We start from the raw sequence: 23,244 nt of genomic DNA on the forward strand, positions 1-23,244 counted from the left end.
AGATGGTCTCTGTGTGTTGTTCAGGACGTCTGTCCCCACGTGGAACCGTCCAACACACAGGCCACTCTGCAGTGTCCAGCCAGGACACCTGGAAGTGTGTCCACCCTGACAGACACCCACACACTCACTCCATGTGCTACACACACCTCCTTTACATAGGTGTAACCACACCCAGGTACCTGTCACATGGCTAGTCAGGTGAGCGTGACATCACCACAGGTCCTTACACACAAAACCATCTTACGTGTTCAGACACGCCTCTTTGGGTGGGTTTGTAGGTGACTGAACCCACCCATCTCTCCAATCACCTGGAAGCCTCCCAACGTAAACAAATCCCTCAGCAGTAGATCTGCTTGAGCAAAACATACCCAGGCTTCCATCACAGGGCCCCCCACCTCTGCGATACATACCATCCATCAATCACATGACCAGTCGCTATGCCACAAAAAATATAACTACTATAAAACTGCCCCTATGTACAAGAATATAACTACTATAATACTGCCCCCTATGTACAAGAATATAACTACTATAATACTGCTCCTATGTACAAGAATATAACTACTATAATACTGCTCCTATGTACAAGAATATAACTACTATAATACTGTCCCTATGTACAAGAATATAACTACTATAATACTGCCCATATGTACAAGAATATAACTACTATAATACTGCTCCTATGTACAAGAATATAACTACTATAATACTGCTCCTATGTATAAGAATATAACTACTATAATACTGCTCCTATGTACAAGAATATAACTACTATAATACTGCCCCTATGTACAAGAATATAACTACTATAATACTGCTCCTATATACAAGAATATAACTACTATAATACTGCTCCTATGTACAAGAATATAACTACTATAATACTGCCCCTATGTACAAGAATATATCTACTATAATACTGCCCTCTATGTACAAGAATATAACTACTATAATAATGCCCCCTATGTACAAGAATATAATTACTATAATACTGCTCCTATGTACAAGAATATAATTACTATAATACTGCTCCTATGTACAAGAATATAATTACTATAATACTGCTCCTATGTGCAGGAATATAATTACTATAATACTGCTCCTATGTACAAGAATATAACTACTATAATAATGCCCCCTATGTACAAGAATATAACTACTATAATAATGCCCCCTATGTACAAGAATATAACTACTATAATACTGCTCCTATGTACAAGAATATAATTACTATAATACTGCTCCTATGTACAAGAATATAATTACTATAATACTGCTCCTATGTGCAGGAATATAATTACTATAATACTGCTCCTATGTACAAGAATATAACTACTATAATACTGCTCCTATGTACAAGAATATAATTACTATAATACTGCTCCTATGTACAAGAATATAATTACTATAATACTGCTCCTATGTGCAGGAATATAATTACTATAATACTGCCCCTATGTACAAGAATATAACTACTATAATACAGCCCCCTATGTACAAGAATATAACTACTATAATACTGCTCCTATGTACAAGAATATAACTACTATAATACTGCTCCTATGTACAAGAATATAATTACTATAATACTGCTCCTATGTGCAGGAATATAACTACTATAATACTGCTCCTATGTACAAGAATATAACTACTATAATACTGCTCCTATGTACAAGAATATAACTACTATAATACTGCTCCTATGTACAAGAATATAACTACTATAATACTGCTCCTATGTACAAGAATATAACTACTGTAATACTTACTCATGTACAAGATTATATCTACTATAAAACTACAATATAATACTATATACTCTGTATTTATTATTCTTTCATTACATTTTTTTAATGTCTAATTACTTTTTTCATTACAATCTACCCCATCCCCACCATGAAGATGTTCATGATATTTCACTACCCACATGAGATATGTTCTCCATTGATTAAATTTAAAATAATACCGTGGATTTCCATAGTTGCTGTTTTTATTTTTAAATGTTGCTGTTATTTTAGCTATTACAAAAATAACACTGAAAACGTCAGAATTTTCCATTTTTTTAAACACAATTTTCTGAATTCTGACAAAACAACAGCATTGTTGGGTTTATTTCTGGCACAAATCACCGGTTTCTTTCCTAATCTTAGCGCACTGTAAGAAGAAATTACAGCTTGTGACTTCACTGGGGTTGGTGCACATTCCTGCTTGATGTGTGAGTATAAGAATAGCCATGTCAAGATTAATTAGGTTACGTACCTTTCGGATAGCTTACAAAATCCTTAATTTGACAAAGGCATGAGAACAGCCTAGGACTAATCAAATTCTTATCTTCCATCACACTGACTCGCGAGTGGACATGAAGAAGTCTTCAGATGGTGGTTGAGCTCTTGATCCTAAAGTTCTTCAGTCTATAACCTTAACATGGGTCATCTCCACAGTGTGGACCTTGGGCTGTGGTGAGAACTTATCAGTACTTGATTTCGATGATGGTTTGAGCCATCGATTTCCATTTTTCCATCAACACATGGGGCGAAGGAGGCAAAAAAATATATATGTTGGAAACTCCCGAGGATTACAGATCAACGGATGCAAAAGTGGCACGGCTTGAATGTTACCATATCGTAAGTCAATGCTTGGACGTAGTAGAAGATTCAGCATGGCCTATAAAAACATTACAAATTTCCATGGAAGTCCACTATTTTGAAGTTTTGCCGGTGGAGTTTTTTTTGACCAGTCCGTTGATGTATCGTTAACATTGGCCAATTTCCGAAATGTTTCTTTCTCCTTCAGCATGTCATGTAGTCCATTGTCTGTTCCTCTGGTGGTCTTTAGATGTGAGGTTATCGTACAGGTACATCGTGCAGGAATGTCTAATCTATTTCCCTCTTCCATTCTAGGTAGCGTTAAGGAGCCATCATGGACAATAAAGCCATGTACCTACATACATTTGATGAAAAAGAAAATGGCTCAATATTCGAGGAATCTTTCGATGGGAAAAATTTGTCAAAGATGAATCTATGTGAAGGATGTAAGTACTGACCATCCTCCAAAATGTGGTTGATCCAGTGATGACCCCCTAGACCAGATAAAGACCTCCATTTTATGGAAGTCCATCTCACTTGTACATGTGTAAAATGTATCCACTTATATAATTTCAGATGCTCATTGTCTAAGACCGAGGGCCAGCCAGGCCTCACTTCTCAAAATACGGAGTCAGGGTTAATAAGATCACGTGACTCGATAGAGAGTTAATTTGACAAATTTCACCAATTTGGTAATGTAGCATTGGTGGGTTATGTAAGGGATGTAGGACAGTGTTTGATCCAAACTTATAATTAGGAGGTATAATGGTGCGCCTTGCTGGTGGTCCTTCATCAGGAACGAGCAATGGCTCCATGAGTCCATGGCTCCATACATCACCATGGGAAATAATTTTGCCCTTTCTACTGCACTAGCTGGTGATGGGATTGATTATTCTACATGTGGTTATTGTAGAAAAGGCAACACAAAATGTCTTGCAGAGCAGAAAATCGAATTATTGCTGGAAATATTTCCACCACCACTAGGTGGAGCTTAAGAGTATTCAACCACCTTTGCATGGAAGTGCTTTATGTTCAGCATTATTTATTCTCAACAGCTCACCATGTGGTCAGGAGTGGTATTGAGCATAAATAATAATTATTTTATTTTGGAAATATTTCCACCACCACTAGGTGGAGCTTAAGAGTATTCAACCACCTTTGCATGGAAGTGCTTTATGTTCAGCATTACTTATTCTGAACAGCTCACCATGTGGTCAGGAGTGGTACTGCATATAAATATTTTTTTTTTATTTAAAGCAGTTATTACAGTATGTCTTGTAGACTTATCAAGACCCATAAATAATCTTTTCTGCAGCGCCTGAGGTTGGCCCCTTTCCATCTTGTTTTGTGTGACCTGATAGGTACAGATCTCCATAAGTTATTAATTTCTACCAGTTGCATCATGTGGCTGATATGAGGGACTGGGCCCCCTGGTGCGGATCCCCATGTCTCATCAGATTGCATCGCAGAGCTATCTTTCTAGGGCTGTCATTATGTTGATGTGGATCTGGTTAAAGTTATGCAATAATTCACATAAAGGAGGCCGTGTACTCGACTCCGGGCTACAAAAAGTGTAAAAACTACTGCTGGGGCCAAAAATAAGAAATCTTCAACCCTTAGACACCTAGAGAAGAGCTGTGTACTCGGGATGCACACGGGCCTGGCCGACTGCACCGCTGGTATGAGGGATTGTATCGCAGCGCCCACGGCGGCCATTCAGGAACAGGGCGAGCTGGTCTGGTGTAAACATGAGTGAAGCCAGCAGCGTCTGACACGGCGTCTATTTATACCCTGCGTCTCACCAGTGACCTCATTCCACAGTTATTTATATTATTTGCAGGCCTCCAAATTAATACTCAATGTTCAAGCCCGAGCAGGCACTTGATCCATCAACTATACCATTTACTCAAGCACTTCCCCTTTAAAAAAAAAACACAAAAAAATGCAATTTGTGAATTCTGTTCTGCGCAATGATATTGATGTGCATGTCCTAGGGTGGACCTCAGGGACCCTCGTCTATCATTTGTCCTTCGTTACTAGCGCTCCTGTGGCTTCCTTCCATTGGTGCTGGAAATTTAGGAACTTTTGAGACCTCCCAGGACCTTGAATTTAGTGATGAGGTTCATGGGATTTCTGACCCTTTTTGGCACAAAATACTGCAAATTTGCCAGGACTGGGCCATTTTTTTAATCCAGTCTCGGTAAATTTACAGTATTTTGGGCCAAAAGGGGTCAAAACTTTGCAGTTGGCACATATCATTTTTTGTGTGTGCGCGTGTTGGTTAAAGCTGGAGAATTCCTTTAAAATTCCTTTCCGTGTATGATGTAACATCTAAACCCCCCCAACACACACCTAACGCATGATACTCCCACATTGACTCCCTCCATCCCCCAAATGCATAATATGGTGACCCCACAGGGCCTCCAACAAGGTGTGCTGCTACTGTGCATCAGACTGTGTCCTAATATTCACACAGTGTAGTTTTCCCTGATATACAGAAGGCTTCCTATTGACCACACAGACTTGCTTAGGCCCCTCCCACTAGGAGCATAGAATTAGGAAAAAAATGCATTTAGAATCTTACAGTTTCAGGATAAAACAAGCAAAATAAAAAAGAACTAGTGCTGAAACAGACTCAGGTGGAGGCTTGTAGAAGCATGTGGGCCCTTGGGGTTAAGGAAAGGCAAACTTGAAGTCTTAGTTCCTTGTTACTCACCTCTCCTGGATCCAGCATTGGGCGCTGCTTCCTCTTCTTCTCTGTTCCTCATGGTGCAGACCTCTGATGTTATGTTCCTTGGTCTTAGCATACCAAACCAAGTGAGAAACCATGTCTTACTCATCCCTGCTATAGTCCTAATATCTTCTACATCGCTGTACAGTGAGTCTCCTCACCTCTGCTACCTCACTGGCCTCTGCTATGACAATGTCACAGTGAATGTCCTCATCTAATCAACTCGTCTACATTGCTGGGCTCTATTATGACACCTCAATGAGTCTCGTAACCTACTCAGGTCTACGACATCACTCGGCCACAAAACCTCAGTGCATCTCGCGAATTACTGACTCTGCCTCATTAGTCTCCTTGCACTGAGCCTCTGGTTTCCAAGTGGACCGCTAGTCAACTCCTCCAATTGCCGACCAGTCTCTACCATCTTCTGTTTTTCCAAGCGGACATCCCCCACCACATCAAAGTCCTATGTCTGTGCTGCATTACAGATGCTCATCCAAATCAAGGCCTTCGAGGATCCATTTCAGCATGTGATGTCTTCTTTTGTACCCTGGGGCCCCTTAATGCGCCAGGGCCTGGCAGTGATATCTCCTTCCCCACCCTTTGTAGTTGAGGTCCATGCCTTACACCGGCAGCGTACACATCGCACGCGGTGACTCAGGCCGGGTGTTCCATCTCTGACATTGCCGGCGGCGTAAGTGGAAACAGACGGTGGTGCAGGATCCGTAGCTTCGCTGGGTATGAGCGGAGACATAATTTAATAGCGTCATTTATTTTACATTAGCTCCTCTGACACAACCGCGCTCCTCGCGTCCACGAGAAAATACAGCGAGGAAGAAAACGCCTCTTGATAGATGTTCTGCCGTATTCAGGTTGGCAGAAGGTTTTCATGTAAATCCAATTTATTTTTGGCATTGGCTCGGAGCAGTTACATATGTCTGCAGAGCTGAGCACTGTATTTAGCAGGGAGTTGTCCAAGATAGTGTACGCAGCCCCAACACGGGGAAACGTCTGTGACTGTTGTATTAGGGCTCAGCCCAGGACTGGACCTTTTCTAATCTTTTTTACCAACACCTCCAGCTCTCGCCAAAAGGACAAAGTCTTCCAAAAAAAAAAGGATCAAGTGAGATCACGTAGGGTGAATTTTTAAAAAGCAATAAAATGTAAAAAAAAAATACAATAAATTTGTTATTGCTGTAGTGAAACATGAACAATGATGGCAGGATTACATTTTTTTACCATTTTACCCCAAATTGTAATATTTTATCAGTTCGTTATATGGTAAAGTGAAAGGTGTCATTCACAAAAAACAACAAGCACTCATCCAGCGATGCAAATAAAAGTTACGGATTTTGGAAGAAGAGAGGAAAAAACTAAAGCACAAAAATGAAACTTTGCTGCTGTGAAAAGGAGTTAAATATCATTCCTATTGATTCGCCCCTGAGGAGTGTAGTTCCATCCTAAAGGGGTTAACTATCATACCTGTTAACTCGCCCCTGAGGAGTGTAATTCCACCCTAAAGGGGTTAAATATCACTCCTATTGACTCGCCCCTGAGGAGTGTAATTCCACCCTAAAGGGGTTAAATATCATTCCTATTGACTCGCCCCTGAGGAGTGTAATTCCACCCTAAAGGGGTTAAATATCATTCCTATTGACTCGCCCCTGAGGAGTGTACTTCCACCCTAAAGGGGTTAAATATCATTCCTGTTGACTCGCCCCTGAGGAGTGTAATTCCACCCTAAAGGGGTTAACTATCATACCTGTTAACTCGCCCCTGAGGAGTGTAATTCCACCCTAAAGGGGTTAAATATCATTCCTATTGACTCGCCCCTGAGGAGTGTAATTCCACCCTAAAGGGGTTAAATATGATTCCTATTGACTCGCCCCTGAGGAGTGTAATTCCATCCTGTTGACTCGCCCCTGAGAAGTGTAATACCATCCTAATTACCCGAGACCACCAAGGTTAAAATCCAGCCTTGGCTAAATGGATGGAAATTGCAGTTTGAGTAGATAAATCTAAAGAGGAAGGTTTACAGTCACTGACAGGCAGCAGAGAATCTGATATTTCAAGTGATGGACGTTTGTGGACCATTTTATGGGCACATTGAGCAGCACCCTGTAGTCTCCCATATTACTCCCAACATCTCGTAGATTTCTCTTCCTTATATTTTGCTCCGACGATTAGAATCTAATTCCTGTAAATTCCACAGATTTGTCCATTGGCGCAGAAATCGGCGCCAATGGACAAACTTGGTTAACTTGGTTCTGATTCTCGGGTTTGGACCTGAGATTTTGCATAACTTGTGGTGTTTCTTTCATCTTTGTCTTGTTGGTATTGCCTTCTGTAGGTTCAACACTTCATCTCCTGATCATAACCAGGTGAGAGCGGCTAGACCACCAAGATATATTTGGCATCTGGTGCAGTAGTCTATGTGGTTTCTGAAGTTCCTGATAATAAGTGGGAAAATCATCAGTAAACTGCAGAATTTGCTCTTACTAAAGTCTCTAATGATCTACTAACTGCTAAATCTAATGGTCCCTGCTCCCTGCTGATTCTCCTAGATCTTTTTGCATATTCTGAGACTGCAGATCTCCAGCTCCTCCTCACTATGCTCAGCTCTGTCGGTCTAGTGAATTGCACTCTCTCTTGGTTCTCCTTCTACCTCTCTGACCGCTCCTTCACTATATCTTTTTCTGGATCTTCTTCTCTTCCTCTTCCCCTTACTGCCAACTTTCTTCAGGATATAGCAATAGGTCTCCTCCTCTTACTGTCAAGGTTCCTCAGGGTTCAGTCCCAGGTCCTTTCCTCTTCCCCTTACTGTTGAGGTTCCTCAGGGCTCAGTCCTAGTTCCTCTCCTCCTATTGCCGATGTTTCTCAGGGTTCAATCATAGGTATCTGTGACGACACATCATTGATTCTTAATTATGCCAGAGATATTGTTCAGTAGGTCAAGGCACATGAGCCATTGTTCATATGAGCCGGTAGGTTGACTCTTGTTCTGTGTTAATCTGTGGAATGCAAGCTCATTAAGTGCAAGCTCATTGTATCAGCCCCCTGCGGTTTACTAGTCTACAGACCTTGTTTGACAAATATGCAAGTTAATTAAACAGTTGATATTTGTTAATTTGTTGACTGTCTGCTGATTACATATTGTATCAGCCCCTACAGTTTACTAGTCTACAGACCTTTGAGGACAAATATGCAGGTTAATTGAACAATAGAATAATGAGAGATTACTTCCCCCCACATACCCCCAATCCTGTGGAAGAACACGCTGAAAACGAGCTGTGAAATATAAAAAGGGGTTGCCTCTGTTTCCAGAGACTCTACAGGATTTCAGCCGAGGAATTATGCCTCCAACTGTTGGAATACAAATATGGTCCACTCCCCATCATTAAACCCATGAAAACATTTGGAGAACCCAGGTTGGTACAATCAGGTCACCTGGCCACATACAGTACCTCAGTTTACTCAATCAGCTTCCTAAGCTTGCCGCTACATCTTCTCTGTGGGTGGCCAAAAGCGGGGTGCTACTGGTTTGGGTAGATGGACTGGATACCCCGAAGTAGTAGATGTTCTAACCCCTGGAGAGACAGCATAAGGGTGAGACTGTCGTTTTCACCACCTTGTGTATTTATTGGGACTGAACTTCATAATATTGAATAATGATCCAATAAAGCATTACCGCAGTGTGTTACCCCCACTCTATGTTGCCTGAGTAGTATTCTGCCCACAGGGAAGGTAAGCAGGCATTCAGTGGGATGAGCCCTGTCCCATGCGGTCTTTCTAAAGACAGCAAGGCCAGCGGACAAGAGCACTGACTGTCATATTTCCACAGTCCCCTCCACTTCCCCTACTCAGGGTTCAGCCTTGGGTCCCCTCCTCCTACTGTTGAGGTTCCACAGGTTTCAGTCCTTGGTCTCCTCTTCTTCCCCTTACTGTTGGCGTCCCTCAGGGCTCAGTCCTAGGTCCCCTCCTCTTACAGTCAAGGTTCCTCAGGTTTCAGTACTAGTTCCCTCCTCTTCCCCTTGCTGTCGTTGGGATTCATCAGGGTTCATCCTTAGGTCCCCTCCTCCTACTGTCGAGGTTCCTCAGGTGTCAGTCATAGGTCCCTTGCTCTTATCCTTTTCTTTTGGGGTTCCTCAGGCCTCAGTCCTAGGTCCTCTCCTCTTACTGTCGAGGTTTCTCATGGTTTAATCTTAGTCTTCCAGTTACTATTGTGATTCCTCATGGCTCAGTCCATGGTCTCCTCCTCCTAATGTTGGGGTTCCATCAGGATTCATTCCTAGGTCCACGCCTCCTCCATTTACTGTTGAGGTTTCTCAGGGTTCACGCCCAGGTGCCCACCTCCTACTGTCGAGGTTCCTCAGGGTTCAGTCTTATGTCCCCTCATTTTCTCTCTATACACTGACCCTATTTGACAAATCATCAATAGATAATGTTTCCAGTACAATCTCTATGCTTATGACACCGAACTGTACACCTCTGTTCCTGACATTACCTGCACATTACTACAAAATACCCATTGTCGCCTGTCCATTGTCTTTAACATCATGTCTGAAACTGAATCTGTCCAAAATTGAACTTCTTGGCCCTGATTCATCAAGACCAGTGATGTTCACACCAGTCTTGATGATGGGACATGCTGGAAACAGAGGTGCCTGATATATTAAGGAGTGCACGACTATTAATGAATCTGGAGCTTGTGACAAATGGCGTACATGTCCATGAGCCTCATAACGGAAGCAGGTACAAGGGCAGCCTACAAATTCCAACATGTATCTTCTTGTCTGTGACCTCAAAGATGAGGACCTTCCTCTTCTGAAATATTCTGTGCTGCTGTCACACAGTTCTTATCACTATATACCACCATAGCTGTATGTAATACCGGGACCACCAGTAATTTGGAGAAGAAAGGGAACAAAATATTATCTTCTCATGGCCACCAGGTCTGTTGCTCACACCACCATAAAGAGGTCGCAATGAAAGAATCAGGGGTCCAGAGAATCGTCCTCCATGATTAGTAAGTGATGGCATATGGAGGGGATATGTGTGAAGCCACTTTAGCTCAGCCCTGGACCAGTCCATACTGGGATCCTTGTACATTTGCCCTGAGTTTGGGAATTGCTATATAATGTAATATTCCAATCATCGTTCCTCAGTCTCGTTAGGGAAATAAGAGGCCAACAGGAAACATAAAGAACATTCCTCGCTAATCTTCCTGAGAACTCGAGGGCTTCACTCCCAAAACACAGATTAGCTGAAGAAAAATCCAGAAATTAAAAATCCATCGTTCTCTCCCCAAATACCACAAACCACTAGCAGGACGCCAGACAGCTGACAGCGAGAAGACAAAGTCCAGGAGCACAGGCATCACCACATGCAAATGACTGCAGATACAAAGTAAGGCCGGGGTCAGACCTAACGTAAAAAAATATGATCCGTTTTTTTACGGCTGAGATATGAAGAAAAGTTCCTGAATAGTGATCCGTATTCAATGCGAGGATGCAATTTTTTCTCCAAAAAGTATCCGTGTGTCATCCGTACGGTGAGATTTTCTCACCAACTAGCAAAATGGACGTAGAATGGATCCATGGGCTCAAATATTCATGAAAACGTATATACAGTTTATATATATATATATATATATATATATATATATATATATATATATATAAAAATTACAAAAACGGGCAGCACTCCATGTTCAAAGGAAAAACAGCAGGTCTTTATTGAGCCCACATCTCCACGCAACGTTTCGGCTCTGACTGAGCCTTTCTCAAGGCTTGAGAAAGGCTCAGTCAGAGCCGAAACGTTGCGTGGAGATGTGGGCTCAATAAAGACCTGCTGTTTTTCCTTTGAACAAGGAGTGCTGCCCATTTTTGTAATTTATATGGACTGAGAGCAACCAAGGGACGGGTTGCTTGGGCTTTGCACCCGAAGATAAGTATAGACTTTGTGCTGTTCCTTTTTTTTTTCCATTATATATATATATATATATATATATATGTATGTTTGTCAGTGACACACACATATATATGTATATTTATATTTAATACAGCGCCGGTAATTCAATTGTCGGCTTTTGCTATCTCCTTATCAAACCCGACAGGAGACATGGTTACATACAGTAAACCGTTTCATATCCCTTATATTTTTACATATTCCTCACTAATAATGTTAGTAGTGTGTGTGCAAAATTTGGGAGCTCTAGGTGTTAAAATAAAGGGTTAAATCACAGAAAAAACTGTTGTGGGCTCACGCGCAATTTTCTCAGCCAGAGTGGTAAAGCCAGTGACTGAGGGCAGATATTAATAGCCTAGAGAGGGACCATGGTTATTGGCCCCCCCTGGCTACAAACATCTGCCCCCAGCCACCCCAGAAAAGGCACATCTGTAAGATGCGCCTATTCTGGCACTTGGCCACTCTCTTCCCACTCCCGTGTAGTGGTGGGATATGGGGTAATAAGGGGTTAATGTCACCTTGCTAATGTAAGGTAACATTAAGCCAGGTTAATAATGAAGAGATGTCAATAAGACACCTATCAATTATTAATCCAATAGTAATAAAGGGTTAAAAAACACACACACATTAAGAATAAAGTATTTTAATGAAATAAATAAACACATGGTGTTTTAATATATTTATTGTACGCTCAATCCACCTAAAGACCCTCGTTCTTCTGAAAAAAAAAGGAAAAAAAAAAAGCAACAATATCCCATACCTGTCCGCCATACAGTCATGTCCCACAATGTAAATCCATCTGAAGGGGTGGCTGGGGGCAGATGTTTTTAACCAGGGGGGTCCTATAACCATGGTCCCTCTCTGGGCTATTAATATCTGCCCTCAGTCACTGGCTTTCCCACTCTGGCTGAGAAAATTGGCAGTTTTTTCTGTGAATTAACCCTTTATTTTAACAGCTAGAGCCCCCAAATTTTGCACACACAAACTACTAACATTATTAGTGAGGAATATGTAGAAATATAAGGGATGTGAAATGGTTTACTGTATGTAACCATGTCTCACATCCTGTCGGGTTTGATAAGGAGATAGCAAAAGCCGGCAATTGAATTACCGGCTTTTAAGCTATCTAGCTCTGTATTAAATATAAATATATATATACTAGACTGTGGCCCGATTCTAATGCATCGGGTATTCTAGAATATGCATGTCCCCGTAGTATGTGATTCGCGGCAGACTGTGCCCGTCGCTGATTGGTCGAGGCAACCTTTATGACATCATCGTCGCCATGGCAACCATTATGACATCATCGTCGCCATGCTGTGCCCATCTCTGATTGGTCGAGGCCGCCCGACAAACCGTCGACCACTCCATATAAGGTATGGTCTACAAACCGCCAACCACTCCATATAAGGTATGGTCTACAAACCGCCGACCACTCCATATAAGGTATGGTCTACAAACCGCCGACCACTCCATATAAGGTATGGTCTACAAACCGCCGACCACTCCATATAAGGTATCCTGTTTGTAGACCATACCTTATATGGAGTGATTTCCAGGACAGACAGACAGACAGACAGACAGACAGACAGACAGAAAGACAGACAGACAGACAGACAGACAGACAGACAGACAGACAGACGGAAAACCCCTTAGACAATTATATATATAGATATATATATGTGTCTCAATGACATATAGATATATATATACCTACCGTATACTATGTGTAGACATTTATTTGATCTATTCTATTCCAACCTGTCAGTGTGATTTTACTGTACACCGCACTGAATTACCGGCTTTTCTCTATAACACCGCTGCGTATTTCTCACAAGTCACACGCATGGTCCGTGTGTAATCCGTATTTTTCTCGCCCCCATAGACTTTCATTGGCGTACTTTTGGAGGAATACGCTGACAATTGCAGCATGCTGTGATTTTCTCAGCCTGTAAAATACGGCCGAGAAATATACGGCAGATAGGAGCTGCCCCATAGAAAAACATTGGTCCGTGTGCAATGCGTAGTTTTTGCGCCTCTCCCTGGTCTGTAGTTCTCTCTAGTGTGACGCCGGCCTAACAGTGTGCGCACAGGTGAGTATGCAAATGAGGCAGGAGATACAATGTAACAATGCACAGGGGAGTATGCAAATGAGACAGGGGAAGATACAATGTAACAATGCACAGGAGAGCGCAAATGAGGCAGAAGATACAATGTAACAATGCACAGGAGAGTATGCAAATGAGACAGGAGAAGATACAATGTAACAATGCACAGGAGAGTATGCAAATGAGACAGAAGAAGATACAATGTAACAATGCACAGGAGAGTATGCAAATGAGACAGGAGAAGATACAATGTAACAATGCACAGGAGAGTATGCAAATGAGACAGAAGAAGATACAATGTAACAATGCACAGGAGAGTATGCAAATCAGACAGGAGAAGATACAATGTAACAATGCACAGGAGAGTATGCAAATGAGACAGGAGAAGATACAATGTAACAATGCACAGGAGAGTATGCAAATGAGACAGGAGAAGATACAATGTAACAATGCACAGGAGAGTATGCAAATGAGACAGAAGAAGATACAATGTAACAATGCACAGGAGAGTATGCAAATGAGACAGGAGAAGATACAATGTAACAATGCACAGGAGAGTATGCAAATGAGACAGAAGAAGATACAATGTAACAATGCACAGGAGAGTATGCAAATCAGACAGGAGAAGATACAATGTAACAATGCACAGGAGAGTATGCAAATCAGACAGGAGAAGATACAATGTAACAATGCACAGGGGAGTATGCAAATGAGACAGGGGAAGATACAATGTAACAATGCACAGGAGAGCGCAAATGAGGCAGGAGAAGATACAATGTAACAATGCACAGGAGAGTATGCAAATGAGACAGGAGAAGATACAATGTAACAATGCACAGGAGAGTATGCAAATGAGACAGAAGAAGATACAATGTAACAATGCACAGGAGAGTATGCAAATGAGACAGGAGAATATACAATGTAACAATGCACAGGAGAGTATGCAAATGAGACAGGAGAAGATACAATGGAACAATGCACAGGAGAGTATGCAAATGAGACAGAAGAAGATACAATGTAACAATGCACAGGAGAGTATGCAAATGAGACAGGAGAATATACAATGTAACAATGCACAGGAGAGTATGCAAATGAGACAGAAGAAGATACAATGTAACAATGCACAGGAGAGTATGCAAATGAGACAGGAGAAGATACAATGTAACAATGCACAGGAGAGTATGCAAATGAGACAGAAGAAGATACAATGTAACAATGCACAGGAGAGTATGCAAATCAGACAGGAGAAGATACAATGTAACAATGCACTGGAGAGTATGCAAATGAGACAGGAGACGATACAATGGAACAATCCCGATGATCCTGCCTTCTTGTGTCACTGTCTGTCTTTCCGCCCTGCCTGGGACTTACCAGGGGAATTCACCCTAATGGAAACATTTCTATTCAGTCCTGTGCAGGGACCTGATCCTGGACAAGGTCCTACTGGGGAAACTTGCACCATTGAAAACGTGAAAAATCCTCATTTGAAAAAAAAAACTGAGGATGATGGTAAATGAGTAATCATAGAAGAAATGGCTTATTTTTTTTAAATGTGACAAAACTAATTATTTTTATCAGTTTGGCAATAAAGTCCCAGAGAATAGCTTATTTTCTTGCCCACCACACCCCCAAAAAGCCCCAAGGAAGAATTAAAAAGATTTCTAAAAGAATGTGAAACAGCAGAGGGAGAAGCACATACACTATGGTTTGTGAATAATCAATGAGAAGCTCCATGAGGCCCCTCTAGACCCCGGGCGGAGGGCGAACATTGAGAAGTTGCGCTTCTTCCACCATGCCTTGTTGTATCGAGCATTTTTCCAATATAATTCAGAAGGGAATGACATCCCTGATCTCACCGTTTTCCATACTGACACATTTTATACCCTCTTCAAAGAGCCTCAGTTGTGAGTCATCACCTGATGGACGTGGATCTCAGAGTAACACAAGCTCCAGTTTCTATGCTGCATATTATCAGTCGCCATATGTTGCTGGTATAAATGCTGTAACATACGTGGTAGGGAACTTCATCACGTTGCTGTAAGGGGGTGACAGAGGCCGCCATGCCTCTCCCCCTCCCCTGACCGTGTTGGCATTGCATATATGCTGATCCATTGAGTTTTATGTACCTTATTATATTTAGTGATGTTATTATACTGTCATGTACTTTACATTTCCTTGGCATAGGGTTAGGGAAATATATGGAAGATAGAATAGAAGGGTAGTAATAGGATAGGACAGTGTTGGGAGTAGATCAGTGGGGCACAATAGAGATAGGGGATGAGAATGTCAGACCAAGCATAGTTAGAATCTGGGGTTTTCCAGTTTGGATGAGTTAGAGATGGATGTAGTACAGAGCAGTGGGATATAGTAGTGAGACTTCCTATTTAGTGAGGAGTAGTTTTGCAGCAGTGACAGAGAGCAGACGGATAGCTGTGGGGGTGAAGATTGCTGAGGCATTAAGGGGCCTCAGGCTGAGCAGCGTGAAAGTGGTCACCATCTAATGAAGCAACCATTCCAAAGAGGATCTGGGGCCTGCGGCCGGGACTACACAGAGCTGAGCGCGCCTTTTACCTTTTCCAATTGAAACTGGACAGGGAGAATGGGAGGAAGATGGTGGACCTGGGGGCACGGACGCCGCAGAAGAGAAAAGGACTGTCTGCAGGACAGAGGCTGTTGGAAGATACAGGGATTCTAGTGTCTTCAGGAAGGAAGTTGTCAGATAAGGTAGGGAAAGTTCCAGGAATGTTATTGTACGTGAACTGTGCTACGTCTGTATGAAGAACACCGTTTCCAAGTAAAGTTGATCTGTTGAGTACGGACATGGAGTCTGGAGTTATTTGGCTGAACCGTGAATCTGGAGTCAAGAGTGCAGAATCAGAAGGAACCTGGAATCTAATGTGAGTGTTCCATTTGGTATTTATCACACACAGCAGATGGGACGTTGTATTTCCTTTGTGGGGTGACAGGGTGTGGCAGCGCAGCAGCTCCTCTCCACGACTACCACCCTGGACTCCTTACATTGCAATGTCGCAAATTAGCCATTGGTTACGTCATACTACTCTGCTGCTGCAATCCCCGAGGCCATTCTTTAGCACGTAAGATTAGTTGAGGTGTCGGCACGCTGTCCTGCAAATGCATGGGACAGAATGTGGGTGAAATGCATAAGTGTCACCTGGTATGGAGGTATCACTAGCAATCAATAATGCTTGTTGACAAAAAAACAGCACACAACAATCTCCAATACAGCACAGTGTCTCCAAGGAGCTCGGAAGCAAAGTTTTTACTGGCAAGGTAGAGTGGATCTGACCAGGTTTTATAGGGAAAGGAAATGACCAGGTCAGAAGCAGCTGAAAATGGAGCGTACTAGTTTCTGACCACCATAGAAAGTGTTAACGTCTTTAGCACCAAAGAAACCAAATCCATTTAATATGGGACATAAACACACAGGCTAAATGGAAGATCTGCGATTCACAATACGTAGTGATCTTCCTAGATTTCCCAGGAGGATGTGACACACGCATGACAACACAATGCCCATATGGTTTGGCAGCGATTGTGGTGAACTTGTAAATGTGGAAATTTCATTTCCACTCAAGTGGACAACTGGACGCAAGTTTTATGGGAAGACAATTGGCTATCTGACTACGCAGTGGATGGAGGAGAAGAACAGTACGGGAAGCAGTACGTGAGGATGATGAAGATGATGTGGGCTGTTAATTAAGACAAGGCACAACTTGTGGGTTCAGACTGGTTAACAAAAAAGACAATCATTAGGAGAAGAAGGAGGACAGATTGATCCTTGCTCATCTTGCTGCTCAGTTTGCATTCTCCACATTGGTTGGTGATGCCATTTCATTTGCTGATGGAGGGTCATAGTTTCTAGTCGATGTGTGCCAGGATGAACCCGGCTTATTTTCCAACAGCACAACCTGCACAATGCAATAGGTTGGTCCTCTGGCAATGTGATTAAAGAATTCCCAAATCAAAGATGCCCGCACATAGGTCTCGCTACCACCACAACCACCACTTCAGCTTTCAAACTTTGTTTAGTCCTCTCCACCAAACAGCAGTTGTGGCCTCATTTGTTGCAGATCTGACTGATCAAATGGCTGTTAGGAAAAGGCGACTTCAAATATGAGAGACCTGGAGCAGTCTGCAAAAGGAGAATGGTCCAGGATGGTTATAGGAAGCGATCGATTGCAGTTTTTTATTCCAAAGGGCATGCAACAAAATATTAAGCTGAGGTGCCAACAATTCTGTATGGACCATTTTTGGGGTTTTGTAGAAAATTATGTTCAATTTGCCTATTTTCTCATTTTTTTCTGTTGTTCCAATACAAAGTAAATAAACGTGTATAACAAACCATGGAGAATTGCAATAATGTTCTGGGAGAAATACTTCATTTTCTAGAACAATTTCAAGGGTGCCTATCTATCTATCTATTATCTATCTACAGAAATGTAGAAATGTTTGCAAATTTAATAAAAAAGAAAAACTGAAATATCACATGGTCATAAGTGTTCAGCCCCTTTGCTCAGACACTCATATTTAAGTCCCATGCTGTCCATTTCCTTGTGATCCTCCTTGAGATGGTTCTACTCCTTCATTGGAGTCCAGCTGTGTGTAATTAAACTGATAGGACTTGATTTGGAAAGGCGCACACCTGTCTATATAAGACCTCACAGCTCACAGTGCATGTCAGACCAAATGAGGATCATGAGGTCAAAGGACCTGGCCAAGGAGCTCAGAGACAGAATTGTGGCAAGGCACAGATCTGACCAAGGTTGAAACAGAATTTCTGCAGTACTCCAGGTTCCTAGGAGCACAGTGGCCTCCATAATCTTTAAATGGAAGAAGTTTGGGACCACCAGAAGTCTTCCTAGACCTGGCCGTCCAGCCAAACTGAGCAATCGTGGGAGAAGAGCCTTGGTGAGAGAGGTAAAGAAGAACCCCAAGATCACTGTGGCTGAGCTCCAGAGATGCAGTAGGGAGATGGGAGAAAGTTCCACAAAGTCAACTATCACTGCAGCCCTCCACCAGTTGGGCCTTTATGGCAGAGTGACCCAACAAAAAACTCTCCTCAGTGCAAGACATATGAAAGCCCGCGTAGAGTTTGCTAAAAAACACATGAAGGACTCCCAGACTATGAGAAATAAGATTCTCTGGTCTGATGAGATGAAGATAGACCTTTTTGGTGATAATACTAAGCGGTATGCGTGGAAAAAAACAGGCACTGCTTTTCACCTGCCCAATACAATCCCAACAGTGAAACATGGTGGTGGCAGCATCATGCTATGGGGGTGCTTTTCAGCTGCAGGGACAGGACGACTGGTTGTCATTGAAGGAAACATGAATGTGGCCAAGTACAGAGATATCCTGGATGAAAACCTCTTCCAGAGTGCTCTGGACCTCAGACTTGGCCAAAGGTTCACCTTCCAACAAGACAATGACCCTAAGCACACAGCTAAAATAACAAAGGAGCGGCTTCAGAGCAACTCTGTGACCATTCTTGACTGGCCCAGCCAGAGCCCTGACCTAAACCCATCTGAGCATCTCTGGAGAGACCTGAAAATGGCGTCCACCAACGTTCACCATCCAACCTGACGGAACTGGAGAGGATCTGCAAGGAAGAATGGCCGAGGATCCCCAAATCCAGGTGTGAAAAACCTGTTGCATCATTCCCAAGAAGACTCATGGCTGTACTAGCTCAGAAGGTGCTTCTACTCAATACTGAGCAAAGAGGCTGAAGACTTATGACCATGTGAGATTTCAGTTTTTTTTTTTTTTTATAAATTTGCAAAAATTACTGCATTTCTGTTTTTATTCAGTCAAGATGGGGTGCACAGTGTACATTATTAATGAGAACAAAATGAACTTATTTTTAATTTTCCAAATGGCTGCAATGAAACAGAGTGAAAAATTTAAAGGGGTCTGAATACTTTCCGTACCCACTGTATCTATCTATCTATTATCTATCATCTATCTATTTATTATCTGTTATCTATTATGTATCTATCTATCTATTATCTATCTGTTATCTATCATCTATCTATTATCTATCTACAGTTTCTGGTATTTCTCTCTCTCCTACATAGGACCTCTGCCAGCATGTTCTGTATGAATTCACTTTGGACTCTGTCGTAGTCGCACCCTCTCTACATTCCCTCTCTATAGCTGCAGAAATTGGACATAGATGAAGCTGAAGACAAATAGTCATCACTTGGAGCGAACCACTTGGATTCCAGACGCCCCTTTTTATGAAGGTTTGGACGAACATTTCATCTTTTCACCTTCTTACAGGCTCGGTCTCTGCACTTTTCACACTTGAGGTCTTACATGTCAGGCGGAGAAATATCTTCCTGTAAATGTTCCTTCCTACAAGGGATTACGGGGGGAAAGAGTGAAATCAGCTTCTTCCTTTCCTACATGGTGTTTGCTAATTGTAACATACGAGTCTTTGGCTCCGCCAGATATTCTCTATTCTTCTCCACCATATTCTTGTTTTTGTGGCTTGGCCATGAAAATTTTTGAAAAATAGTTGAATGTTTCTGGAACGGGGAAGACAGTAGAAATATATTGTTTTCAGTTTTGTGTTCAATTTTTGTATCCGTGTGTCCCGGAATAAACTTGAAAGGTGATTTCAGCAGCACGTGACTCTCACAAGATCTCGCCTTATGTCGGGGTCTATCTGGTTACGATTATTATTATTTCTTCATTGCTCAGGTAATTTCTTTGCAGGGAAACAGATGGACCTGTCCTTCCATAATAGGGGTAACGGCAATATTTTACTGACATTAGCACTTAGATCAGGTCCTCGGAGAACAAAAGAGGACTTGGCTTGGTCTGCCGTATCCCGCCCACTCCAAGGCTCAATCTGCAGCTGTACAAGCAAAAAAAATACAAGATAGTTAGTCAGATCCATATAAGTTAAGTCCACGCTGTAACCATGGGGGAAAAAATATTTTTCTGCTGGTGAATATTACAGATTCTCAGCTTCGCTGCACTGATACGACGAGTGCCAAGAAGTCCATTCTCTCGAATTTGGAGGCATCTGGAGGAAGGTGCCCGGGACGGGGCTTACTCTTGACTTCGATCTCGATATTAGATGTTCGGAGATCGTATAGTTCACATTTTCTTCATTTTATGTTAAGTGTTACAGTAAAAGAATGGTTTATGTTTTATAAAAATAATGTTTATTTTGGGCGCCTACATTTTTCCGGTGAGGTTATTACTTTTATTATTTCAGGGGGATCATTTATTTAACATTTAGCTTTTAAGACAAAACAATGGGCTACAATATGCTGCTAGGATCTGAAAATTTACCGGATGAGATCATTATGAAAATTAAAGTAATAGCTTTTAGGATATGTAATATAACCACCATGTAAGAGGTCGGTGATGAAAGGGGTCCCGTCTATTGTTTCCTCCAAGTCATTGTATCTGCTGGGTGGGGGGGTTGGGGATTGGGCAATCCGAAAAAGCAAATTAATAAAATAAACTTTATTTAGCTATAAAGGATCCAGATATGCAGCACTGTATGGCGCCCAGATATGTAGTGTTCAGTAGGTCATTTTATACTGTGTCACAATAAATAGTCTTATACTCTGCCAGATAGTTTTATACTTAGTCCATATACATAGTTTTATTCAGCTCTCAGATAGTTTTAGAACGTGTCCAGATAAATAGTTTTGTTCAGTTTTCAGATAGTTTTATGCAGTGTACTTATGCATAGTTTAATACTCTGTCCAGATAAATAGTTTTATAAATTGACCAGATAAATAGTTTGATTTAGATTTCACATAGTTTTATGCAGTGTACAGATAAATAGTTTTATACAGTGTCAAGGTAAATAGTATAATAAATAGTTTTATTCAGTTCTCAGATAGTTTTATTCAGTGCCCAGATAAATAGTTTTACACAGTGTCAAGTGTTGTGAATTCTGCTCTTGGGTTCCCTTCTTCTGAGATGCATTTAACTCATTGTCGGCCAGTTGTACTGTTATGATCCGGTGACCTTGGAGCCGCATGAGACTTTCTCAGGAGTAGGTGGAACCTATACTGACCGCAAACCCTAAACTGACACCGCAACTAGAAGTAGCCGTGGGGTGTACCTAACAATCCTAGACACCTCGACACAGCCGGAGGACTAAATACCCCTATAGATGGAAATAGGAATCCTGTCTTGCCTCAGAGCAGAACCCCAAAAGATAGGCAGCCCCCCACAAATATTGACTGTGAGTATGAGAGGAAAGACACACGCAGGCAGAAAACAGGGTTTAGCAAATGTGGCCACGCTAGCTAAATAGAAAGGATAGGACAGAATGCTAAGCGGTCAGTATTAAAACCCTGAAAATATCCACAGCAGATAATACAAAAATTCCACCATCTAACTAAAGACATGGAACGTATATCTGCATCTCCTGAGAATCCAGCATGACTGGAAAAATCCTGACACAGTCTAAGCTGGACAAAAAAAACAATGAATAGCACTGATCTGTAAAGCACACAGCATGTGTGCTGCAGAAACAAAAAAACAGACACTTATCTTTGCTGATTTGGTAGCAGGGCAGGAGGAACCAGACTGAGATCCAAAACGTCCTAGAACAATGGCCAACTGGCAAGGACTAATGAATCCTGCAACCTTAAATACCCCAGTCAGCACTGCAATCAGCAGGGACACCTGCCCAGGACTGCAACCCAGGGACAACTGTATTACCACCAACAACCACCGGAGGGAACCCAAGAGCAGAATTCATTAGTCCTTGCCAGTTGGCCATTGTTCTAGGACGTTTTGGATCTCAGTCTGGTTCCTCCTGCCCTGCTACCAAATCAGCAAAGATAAGTGTCTGTTTTTTTGTTTCTGCAGCACACATGCTGTGTGCTTTACAGATCAGTGCTATTCATTGTTTTTTCTTGTCCAGCTTAGACTGTGTCAGGATTTTTCCAGTCAAGTTGGATTCTCAGGAGATGCAGATATATGTTCCATGTCTTTAGTTAGATGGTGGAATTTTTGTATTATCTGCTGTGGATATTTTCAGGGTTTTAATACTGACCGCTTAGCATTCTGTCCTATCCTTTTCTATTTAGCTAGAGTGGCCTCTTTTGCTAAACCCTGTTTTCTGCCTGCATGTGTCTTTCCTCTAATACTCACACTCAATATTTGTGGGGGGCTGCCTATCCTTTGGGGTTCTGCTCTGAGGCAAGATAGGATTCCTATTTCCATCTATAGGGGTATTTAGTCCTCCGGCTGTGTCGAGGTGTCTAGGATTGTTAGGTACATCCCACGGCTACTTCTAGTTGCGGTGTCAGTTTAGGGTTTGCGGTCAGTATAGGTTCCACCTATTCCTGAGAAAGTCTCATGTGGCTCCAAGGTCACCGGATCATAACAGTCAAGATAAAGTTTGATACAGTGTCAAGATAAATAGTTTTATTCGGTTGTCAGTTTTATACAGTGATGAGATAAATAGTTTTATACACTGACCGAAAAATAGTTTTTTCAGTTCTCAGATAGTTTTATCCAGTGTCCAGATAAATAGTTTTATGCTGTGTCCAGATGAAAAGTGCAGTTTCCAGATAGTTTTATATACAGTGTCCAAATAGTTTTATAATAATTTTATTCAGTTCCCAGTTATATAGTTTCCAGAAAAATAGTTTTATATACTAACCAGTTAAATAAGTTTTATGCAGTGTCCAGATTAATAGTTTTATTCAGTTTTCAGTTCTCAGGTAGTTTTATACAGTGATGAGATAAAGTTTTATACACTGACCAGATAAATAGTGTCATGCAATCTCCAGTTAAATAGTGTATAATCTTTCCAGATAAGCAATTCTATTCAGTTTCAAGATAAATTTAT

General features: G+C 41.7%; 1 protein-coding gene across 1 annotated transcript in view; it reads left to right on the plus strand.

The window, feature by feature from the left end:
- The window catches only part of SCARA5 (scavenger receptor class A member 5), a 323,038-nt gene that overhangs the window by 27,696 nt on the left and 272,098 nt on the right, over positions 1–23,244 (plus strand). The window contains exon 2 of the mRNA XM_077291789.1: positions 2,904–3,034. Coding sequence (XP_077147904.1) covers positions 2,923–3,034 — 112 coding nt within the window. The 5' untranslated portion in view covers positions 2,904–2,922. The remainder of the gene's footprint in view (positions 1–2,903; positions 3,035–23,244) is intronic.

This window comes from Ranitomeya variabilis, chromosome 2 (assembly GCF_051348905.1).
Source record: "Ranitomeya variabilis isolate aRanVar5 chromosome 2, aRanVar5.hap1, whole genome shotgun sequence".
Classification (NCBI taxonomy): domain Eukaryota; kingdom Metazoa; phylum Chordata; class Amphibia; order Anura; family Dendrobatidae; genus Ranitomeya; species Ranitomeya variabilis.